This window comes from Acinonyx jubatus, chromosome C1 (assembly GCF_027475565.1).
Source record: "Acinonyx jubatus isolate Ajub_Pintada_27869175 chromosome C1, VMU_Ajub_asm_v1.0, whole genome shotgun sequence".
Taxonomy (NCBI): Eukaryota; Metazoa; Chordata; class Mammalia; order Carnivora; family Felidae; genus Acinonyx; species Acinonyx jubatus.
The window spans coordinates 1,013,252-1,022,807 of record NC_069381.1 but is presented as its reverse complement, the minus strand read 5'-3'; the positions used below and the strand labels follow the sequence as shown (position 1 = coordinate 1,022,807).

General features: G+C 66.5%; 1 protein-coding gene across 1 annotated transcript; it reads left to right on the top strand.

Annotated features, from left to right (window-relative positions):
- The first annotated feature begins 435 nt into the window (after positions 1 to 435).
- Positions 436 to 9,195, top strand: FAAP20 (FA core complex associated protein 20). The gene is made up of 7 exons (XM_027060690.2): positions 436 to 514; positions 753 to 1,015; positions 1,285 to 1,920; positions 4,088 to 4,458; positions 4,771 to 4,900; positions 5,005 to 5,291; positions 9,113 to 9,195. The coding sequence occupies exons 1-7, from the start codon at positions 436 to 438 to the stop codon at positions 9,183 to 9,185; spliced, it is 1,839 nt and encodes a 612-aa protein (XP_026916491.2). The 3' UTR covers positions 9,186 to 9,195.
- The last annotated feature ends 361 nt before the right edge of the window (positions 9,196 to 9,556 follow it).

Sequence of the window (9,556 nt, the reverse complement as noted above, 5' to 3'; positions counted from 1 at the left end):
CCCAGCGGACGCAGTTTGGTGCAACGTGGCTCGACTCCCTGACGTGACCCCTGCTCCCCACAGGAGGAGAGCCCACGGCGCCGCCCACCCCTGGCTCACACTCAGGGTCGGCCGAAGAGTCCTGTCTGGGCCCCCTTTCGGCCGGCACCGCCGGAGGCTCTGGGGACACGGTGGGGGGCAGACGGCAGGCTGGCCCTCCGGGAAGGTAGCGGCACCCCCGGCCTCCCGCCCCCACTTGTGCGGTAGGAAAAGCCAGCAGCGGCCACCCGGTGGATGGAGGGCCTGTGGAGGAGCTTCAGGTGGCTCAGGAAGGCTTATTTGCGCGGGGGGCACCGGAGCAGAGCCCGAGGGTCAGCAGGGGGACCCCGTGGGGGGCAGAAGCCTGAGCCGGAGACACGGGGACACAGGCAGGGCCGGTGTGGCTGTGCAGAGGGCATGGGCACAGGACGGGGCAGGGGGCGCGGGACGCGGGACCTCGTGGCAGTGACAAGGTTCTACGGGACGCTGGGACGGGGTGGGGAGGCTTGGAAGCAGGGCTCGGAAACTAGTCCCGGAGAGAGGTGGGGGCTTGGAAACGGGGCCGCCGTCTCTCCCGTGCCAACGCCCAGCTGTTTCTTGGCTTTTGGGCTCGTAGAGCGGGGGCTGCAGCCCGCTGCCCGCCGCCGGGTCCCGGCCGTCCACGCCCATCCCTCTGCGGCCGGGAGGGGACCCCTGGAGGAGGCCGCGCACGCCCTTGTTCCAGAACCGGTGAGCGGGCCCCACACACCCACCGCCGCCCGACAGATCCTGCGATGTTTCCCAGGCAACTGCTTCAATCTGGCCCGTCTACCAGGCACTCCGCACGCCCACGGATGCCTCTGCCTGGCTGCGGGCAGGCTCGCCAGCCTGGCACACGCCGGCCGGCAGGTGTGGTCCAGCGGAGCCCGGCGCCTGGCTTCGTCAGAGGGCCGAACTCTGGGGAGGAGGCGGCCCGGCATTCCGGGCCGTCCTCACCTGGAGAGCAGGCACGGCCGGGGCACCCTGAGCGGGAGCCCTGCTGTCCTGTCACGCGGCAAGGGAGGTGGCGGCCCCGCCGTGAACACGCACCACCCACGGCCAGCGTCACCCAGAAGGCCGCTCCGCTTTCCAGGGCTCTCCAGGTCGTGCCCGCCTGCTTCGGCCCCTGTTCCGCCCATGTGTGCCGTCCTGACCCCATTTGCACGGTGGCCCGCGGGCAGAACCGGCCCCCCCAAAATCCAAGGAGGGGGTGGGGGGCTTAGACCGCCCCAGCTTGTTCCGGGCCAGGATGTGGCTAGAGGCCTCGCGGGGCTCAAGCCCTGCCTCGGAGCAGGGTCTGATTGGGAACCTCGGCCGGGCTCCCGGGGACATCGGCACCTGTGGGAGGTCGGTCTCGCTCCCCCAGAGGGAGCGAGGAACCCGCACCCACCTGGCTCTGAGAGCACCAGGAGCCGAGACCTGTGCTCCCTGGTGGTGGAAGGTGGCGGGAGCGAGGGGCCCCTGACCGCCCGGCCGCACATGTCCCACGCTGGACCCAGCACCCGGGAGGGGGTGGCACCGGCCCATCACGCACATGCCAGCACTGCCCTGCGGACGGAGCCGGGGAGAGCTCGGAGTGGGCTGCTGGCTGCGGGCTCCCGCACCCCTGCCCTGCACTTGCTGCTTTGCCCGAGGGGGCCTCTTCTCGCGGAGACGGTCTTCGTAGACACGAATTTGGCTCGTACGGAACTTGTCTCCGCAGGGCGGGCATCTGTCACAATCAGAAATGATCTTCCAGTGAAGCTCCACTCGCTGCCTGTCACCGCAGCGGGCAGCCCGGAAAACGTGAGCCTTCAATCAAGTTCAACGTCCGACCTTCTCCTGTCCCACACGGGCGCTGCGTCCGGGGACCTGGCGCTTCGACTCCCCGTGCAAAAGGTCCCTGTGCGGGCAGGGGCAGCGGGGCAGCTGTCTGTCGGGCAGGCGGTGGCAGAGAGGGGGAGGGGCAGGGCTTCCTGACAGGCGCCAGCACCTGCCCCCCGCCTTGCGGGTCACCCCAGCTCCGTTGTCCGTGGAAGCGTCCCAGGCTGTAGGCGCCGGGGGGGGGATGGGGGGAGTTGATCCCCGGGAGCCGGATGAAACCAGGGAGGAGGAGCCCCCAGGAGGACGAGTTGTACACGGTGCTCTGGCTCCCGGAGGGCCTCTGCTCCCCAGGCGGCGCCGGCCTGGCCTGGGGACCCGGGCTTCTCCCTTGGCAGCCAAGGGCAAGCAAGGCCCCCTGGGCTGGAGAACGGGTGCCCCCCGCCCTTCTGGGCCCTAGGCCACAGCCAGGCTCTGTCAGGCCCTGACTCTTTCCCTTGGCTCGCGGTCACCGGGTCACCTGCCCTCACCGGGGGCACCAGTCCTCACCAGGGGTCACCTGCCCTCACCAGGGGGTCACCTGTCCTCACCGGGTCACCTGCCCTCACCGGGGGCACCAGTCCTTACCAGGGTGTCACCTGCCCTCACCAGGGGTCACCTGCCCTAACCAGGGGGGTCACCTGTCCTCACCGGAGACACCTGCCCTCACCGGGGGGGGTCACCTACCTTCAGGCCAGGGCAGTAGTCTCCCTGCCAATGCCTTGCTCTGCCTTTCTTGGTCAGGAGCCCAGGCCGTGTGAGGTCTACAGAGGAAGGCACTGGAAGGGGCAGGAATAGTTGGGACACTGAACCGCGGTGCTCAGCTCCCAGAGAGAAGTCAGCGCCTTCCTCTGCCTCAGGCGTGGCGCCGGCCCTCCCGCATGTCCCCGTGGCCCGGACCGCAGAAGTGCTGGTGTGTCCATCAAAGGTTTCGAGGCTGTGGAGGCTGGAGCCGGGCGCGTGGGAACCCCTGACATGAGCCACTGGGCAGTCCTGGGGCTGCCGGGCTCCTGCGGCCTGCAGGCCCGGGGTCCGTCTGGGCTTCCCTACCCTGGGAGCAGGCCCCGCGGTAGGTTGCCTCCTCTAGGGACTCCCGGGACCCCCTGCTTGCAGCTCTGCTGGCTTATGCACGTGGGGTCTGTTTTCCATCGGTGGGCAGGCTCTGGGGGTGAGGACCCTGCCTCGTTCCCCCCGGGGGGCGTTAGTATCTACGACAGTCCCCGACACAGGTAGACATTCAGGGAGCATTGGCAAACAGGCCCGTTCCCCCCCCCCGCCCCCCCGGTGAAGGTCTGTCCTGGCAGCTGGATGAAGGGTGACCTTGACCTCGGGATGGGGGGCCTTGGGACTGGAGTGTGCAGTGAGGGGGGTGTGCCCAAGACCTGGACTTGGCGGAGGGCAGGACCGTGACGCGCAGAGGGGCCAGGGTGAGGAGGGTTGGAACTGGGCCGTGGGAGCCCTGAGGAAGGGGGTGCAAGAGCAGAGCCCCAAAGCCGCCAGGGTCCCAGCGCCTCAAGTGACATCTACGTATCCACGGAGGGGAGCTTCTGGCCCCCCAGCTCCCTGTGCACTCCAGCCCCGTCTTGGGGCCCACGGGGCACAGGGCTCCGCAGGAGCAGCAGCAGCGGAGGGTGCCTGGACGTTTGCTGCCACCAAGTGGTGGGCTGGGGGCTCGCCGGCAAGAGCCCCCCCCCCTCCCCTGCCAGAGTCTCCAGGAGCCCCCACAGGCCCTCCCCTAGAGGCCCCCCTCCCCGCCTTGGCTGGCCACCTGGACCTTGTTGCCTCACTTTTTCCCCCCCCTTAATTAAAAAAAAAAAACCAGGTTCCTCCCTTTATTAGGAAAACTCGATGGTCCTGAGGAGGCTAGTCCCCTTCTCCGCCTGGACTGAGAGGGAAGCTGAGGGTCCCAGCTGACTCCTGCGGTGGGAGGTGGGAGAGCCAGGGCCGGCCCAGGCGATGGGGCAGGTGGGCTTTAACTGAGGGTGGCTGCCGGGGGCGGATGCGGAGGGCCCCCTGGCCTGACTTCATGTACAGTTTCTCCTCCCAAACCTCTGCAAGACCCCAAACCTACCGGGGGGCAGCGCGAGATGGGTCCCCCCACGTCCCTCTGCAGCTGGAAATCAGTTCCCTCAGTCCCACCTCTGGTTAGGGGAGGGACCCCTGGCCTCAGTCTCCCCAAATGTTGAGGTCAGAACTCCTTCCTCCCTGACGGTGTCCCAAAGGCGAGGCTGCCTCGGGGCCGCGAGGAGCAGGCTGTGGGGTGCGCTGGGGTGGGTGCAAAGCGCGGCTCCCAGCGCGCACAAGGGCGGGGTGGGGTCAGGTCGAGGAGGGGGCCCGGGTCCACGGCGCCCAGGCGGGAGATTGGCGCGCGGGACCGTTGGCCCGGGCCCTGTCCCCGCAGGGAGGGGGCGGGGAGCCGGCGGGGGAGCCCTGCGGGGGCCGGGGCCGGGGGCGGGGCCTCTCTCGGGGGCGGGGTCCGCGGCGGGCCGCCCACTTCCGCCGGACGCGCGCCTCGAGACGAATGGAGGCGGCGCGGAGGCCGCGGTTGGGGCTGCGCCGCCGGAGGCCGTCCTCGGGGGGCGGGTGAGGCCGGGTGCCGCGGGACGGGGGAAGGGGGCGCGGGGCGCTGGGGGCAGGCCCGTGTGTGCTTCCCGGAACCCGGCTCGCTCCGCCCCCTCGGAGTTGTCACCCTCCCCCGCGCCCCCCTCCCCGCTTCCCCCAGCCCTCCCCGCCCACGCCAGCCCCCTCCCCCGCGGGACGCACGCTCACTAGGTCTCCCCGCTCCAGCCCCCACCCCCCCGCCGAGGTCCTCCCGCTCCCACCCGCCCTCCCCGAGCCCCCTCCCCACGGGCCCCCTGCGGAGCGCCCCCCACTGAGGTCTCTCTGCTCGCTCAGTGGCCGCGCGGGGCCCCTCCCGGAGGACGGAGGCGAGTGCGCGCGGCCGTGGGCGGAGCTGCTGCGCGCTGCGAGAGCGGATCTGAACCCCGACGGAGAGCTCCCGCCGCTGCCCGCCTTCCCCGACCCGGTGCGTCGGGGGGACCCCCGGGGTGGCCGTGTGTGTGTGTGTGTGTCCCTGGCCCCGGAGGCGCCCAGGCACCAATGACGCGGCCCGTCGACCCCATTTGGCAGGAATCTGGACGCGGTCCCGAGCGTGCCGCGTCCCCCGAGGTGTTCACCGTGGGACCCCACACCTTTTCCTGGACGCCCTTCCCGCCGGCCCCGAGCGGAGGCGGGGGCTCAGGCCGTTACTACAAGCTGCTCCTTGGGGCCGGGGGGCGCCCGGGGTCCCCCGCCCGGTCCCCGCAGCGATGTCTGGGGCCTGAGCCCCGCGGGACCCCCGGCGCCCGGGAGCGACCGTGGGAGGCGGCGCCGACCCTGCGGACCTGCCCCGTGTGCCAGACCGACTTCGCCCCCGGGTGAGTGCGCCCCGCCCTCGGCCTCCCTCCGCCTCTGCGGACCCCAGCCCTGTTTGGAAACCACAGCGGGCTTTAGGGGGTTCAGGGTGCCCGAGCTCAGTTGTGGGCCCTTCAAACAGTAGTTCGTGCGGGCGGAGTGCGCGGCGCGCAGGGACTGCACGCCTCGGGAGACGGGCAGGTCTGGGGGTCCGCCGGCCCTCTCCTCCCTGGAGAGGATGCCACGACCCGGGGGGCACCGAACCTCTTCCCCCGCCTCTAAGCCGGTCCACCCTGACACAGGGTCCCTGTGGTGACTGCCAGACTGTGGGGTCGCCAAGCAGTTTCCTGTGTACATAGTTCACCGGTACCTTCCCAGTGGTAGGTTGGAGGTTTTAAAAATGACTTTTTGTGTGTAGAGGTGTTTTGTTCTTTAAAAACTCGATGTATATCTTTTTTTTTTAAGTAAGGGGAGTGCCTCCAATTTTGTTAAGATATTAATCTCCAGACGCCCAGCTCGTGGGCCGTGTGTCACACAGCTCAGGACACAGACGTGGGGGTCACAGGGGTCAGGATTATCAAAAGGATCCCGGTCAAGTGAAGTGAATGGACAGCAGGTTCAGTAAGCGGACCAGCGCTGGACCTCGCGTGGCTGGGAGAACGGTGTCCTTAAGTCGCGGGTCACGTCCCTGGTCCCCAGAAGCAAAAACAGCCCAGGACGGTGAAGACAATGGAGCCGCTGACGACAGAGCAAACACCAGCAAACCTTACGAAAATCAGCAGCGCGGAGCCCACACGGGAAGGCCTTTAGACCCGACCTTCTAATCAGAGAGACGACGTCCCGTCTGTGCTCAGCTGTCTGGGCGTCTCCAGGCTACGCTTTGTATCACAACAAGGCTTTGAGAGCCTGGTGTTGGGGGTGGGCCCGGCACCCCTGTGCTCATCGCCTCACGGAGCCCACAGGTCGGGCGAGGCAGTGGGTGAGGCCCCGGCAGGGGAAGCCACCTGCCGGGCATGGAGAAGGGAGCCCGGTGGCCCACGGGAGGTTCCCTGGCTGTCGTGTGAGCGCCACGTCTGCAAAGTGTCTGCAGACCCAGCCTTTCGCCATCCTGCCTGCCTCTTGCCAGAACCGGTGTTTGGGGCTGGCTTGCCCGTTCTGACAAAGCAGTGAGCACCTTTAAACCGGGGGTCCTCCTGATTTCCTGACTCATCCCCATCCACAGAAACCCAGGGGCCGGAGGTACCTTCGGGAGCCCCGGAGGGAAATGGTTTTCTGGAGAGCTGATGTGGTCGGGGTGCCCCAACTGGCCTCCTGTTCTAGGAGGTTCTTTTTGTCCTTGGCATGCTGGCATTTGTGCACAGTCTAAAAAACAGACTTCCAGCGACGGAGACGTTACGGAAAAGTTCTAGTTTCGGGTTTTGTAAGCAGTCGAAGGAAGACTTGGGAGTGCGCCTCATCTTTCCCAAAGTAGGTGTCGGCGCGTTTGGGCTCACGTCTCCGCGCATCGGAAACGCCGTGGCACGTTCTTCCACTTGACAAGGGAGAGGGTCCGTGGGCCAGAGCACACCCCTCAGGTTGTGGCTGTGACTGGGGACAACAGACATCCCGGGTCACTGGAAGCGAAGGCTCACGTCCTTTGTGGGATGTTCGGGGCAAGGAGACAGACTGGGCCTTGGGAGGGCCCGGGTTAGCAGGTGGACACGGTAATCGAACTGTCAAATTGTCTTGTGACGTTTCTAGAAAAGCGTGGGCTTTTAGTAGTTCTTGGGAATTTTTTAAATGTTAATTTTTTAAAAGTAAACTCTACACCCAACGTGGGGGTCGAACTCATGATCCCCGACGCCAAGAGTCACACACTCTTTTGGCCCAACCAGCCAGGCGCCCCACTTGGGAACTTCTCCCCCGGAAACCAAAGTCACGCATTGCTCTCCATGTTCGTCCCCGGGGGGGGGGGGGGGACAGACGCCCGTAGCGATTCTGGCGGAGTATGTGCCTCAGGGAGACGGCGCCTGAGGACAAACTTGCCGATCTTCTCAAAGCCTTAGCGTTTTCCAGGTCACTCGGGGCACTGCTTTATTCTTCAGTGTGACAGACGACCACGTACTGGGCTCGCCAGACTGGGTGTGAGCCCCGTGCCCTGAAGATGTGCCTGTTGCCACGCCTGGTGCCCCATGTACTTTCTGATGCCCGTGAGTCTCACACACACACACGGTTGGGAAAACAGGCTCCCATGGGCCAGCTGACATGAAGACGTGGAAACCGGAAGCTGAGTGTGTCCCCTGTGCTCCACGAGAGCCTGGCTTGTTGGCATCTTGCGGCTCCGAGGCCCCTCAAGCTGCCAGACACGGAGCCCGCTCTGTTTGAGTCGGAAGCCAGCGGAGGATCTTGGGCTGAGTCTCCTCTCGTGCAGCCGGGCCAGCTGTCCACACACTGGGTTCCCATGTGACAGCGAGGCAGGCCTGTCTTGGGACAAGCTGCCGCAGGGACTCTGTAGAACGGGTCTGGCCGAGACAAAGCTCTTTTACCAGGGGGAGGTCCGAAGGGGCCCAGAGGGTACCTCCCGGACACTCCAGACAAGGTGGCCTGGTGCAGACCTTAGAATCTTCTGGGAGCCTCGGAGAGAGCCCGCAGGGGCCCCAGGGACTTCAGACCACACCGAGCCGCCTACAGGGTCTGAGAGGGCGGCCGACGGCCACCAGAACGGGCATGGGCTCCCCGAGCCACAGGGTGAGGGCGGTGCTGTGGCCCTCAGGGCCTCGCGGTGATGCCCCGGGTAAGGGCCTTTCCCCTCTGGTCGGTGAACTTGGCCAGCTGACCAGGATGGCCCTAGATGTGGGCAGGGGAAAAGTCCCATCTTGGGAGGTCTCAGAGTAGAGAAGCCACCTGGGCAAATCTTCTCAGAGGCCATGTCCCACGGGCGTCTCCAGAGGTCCCGACAGGACTCAGGACGTATGAGGCGGCCGTTCTGTCAGCCACTGATGGAGACCTGGGGAGCCCCGGTGGGGAGAGCTGTTGGGGCAGGACCCATGTCTTCTACTCTAAGGTGCAGGTGGGGCCTCGGCCGCCGTGACACATGCCTGGGCTGGGGCAGAGGTTGTGGGTGACATTCGAGTCCCAACGTGAAAGGGGTCGTTATCCAGGCTGCCGAGCCCAGGGAGACGGAGGAGGCTGGGCCCGTCCGGAGCATGAGCAGGGCTGGACGAGGGGGGCCTGGTCCAGGGGTGGCCGATAGCAGGGGGCCCAGGAGCTGCGGGCCGGCCAGCCACCAGGTAAGGTATACCCCACGCTGCAGTGGACACAGGAGCTTTGCTGCTTGCAGTCGGGGGGCTCAGCCCTCGGGGTGTGGGCACGAGGAAGGAAGATCGTGAGGCCTGACGGAGGAGCTGCTGACCCGTTCTCGCACCGCTGATGGTCTCTGCCGATCCCCTTTCCTGGGGACGGGCTTTCAGGCCCCAGCCCCAGCAGTTGGCTGGGAGCCGTGAGGTTCTCAAGCCGAGTCGGGGCCAGAATCCCCTGGGGGGTTCGTTCAGACACAGGGTGCCCCCGCCCCCCCGGCCTCAGAGGCAGGAGTCTGCGTGAGCCTCAAGAACGTGTCTGACGGACACGTGGCAGGTGCACTGAGCGCCTGGGCCCAGAGAAACCTCCCCAAGGGACAGGATTGGGGAAGGGCCTTTTCTGGTTGGTGCCCCACCCCCCCCCGGACCTTCCCCTGGGGTTCTGACCAGCTGTGGAGACCGGGTTTCTCTCTGGCTGACCTTCGCTGTGCTTGTCAGCAGAGGGAAGGGCGGGAACGTGTGTGCTGGGCGCCCTTTCCTCTGTGTGAGTGACCATCTCCCTGTCGCAGGCTGGCCCAGCTGGACATCGACAACCACCTCGCTCAGTGCCTGGAGGAGAGTGCAGAGGACGTGGTGTGGTGACTGACCTGAGTGAGCCCCGCGGGCACGGAGGCCCTGACTCCACCTGCCAGAACCGTTTTGGAAGCTGCCTATTAAAAAACGTGTCCGTGTGGACAGCTGGCGTTGTAGGTAGTTCGTCTTGAGGCCGAAACACAGGATCCTTTCTGGCTTTCGGGAAGCGGGGTGCTTTCCTGTAGGCAGAAATGGGCAGAGCCCCTTGGCGGGCAGACCCAGGCCCGTGCAGATGAGCGGAGACTCTCGCGAGCAAACTAGGCATGTGTCCCAAAGTCGGCCATGTCAACAGACAGGTGGACGGGCGGGGGGCAGTGCATTCTCCCACCTCCACGGACTCAGCACCGTGTTTTAATTCCCCGGATGAACTTGTTCCTTGC

Excerpts from the sequence above, each read along its gene's own strand:
- FAAP20 (XM_027060690.2), top strand. The coding sequence starts at position 436 with ATGGGCACAGGACGGGGCAGGGGGCGCGGGACGCGGGACCTCGTGGCA. Across the intron at positions 515-752 it reads CTACGGGACGCTGGGACGGG|CGGGCCCCACACACCCACCG; the intron begins GTGGGGAGGCTT and ends AGAACCGGTGAG. Across the intron at positions 1,921-4,087 it reads TCCCCGTGCAAAAGGTCCCT|TGTCCCAAAGGCGAGGCTGC; the intron begins GTGCGGGCAGGG and ends CCTCCCTGACGG.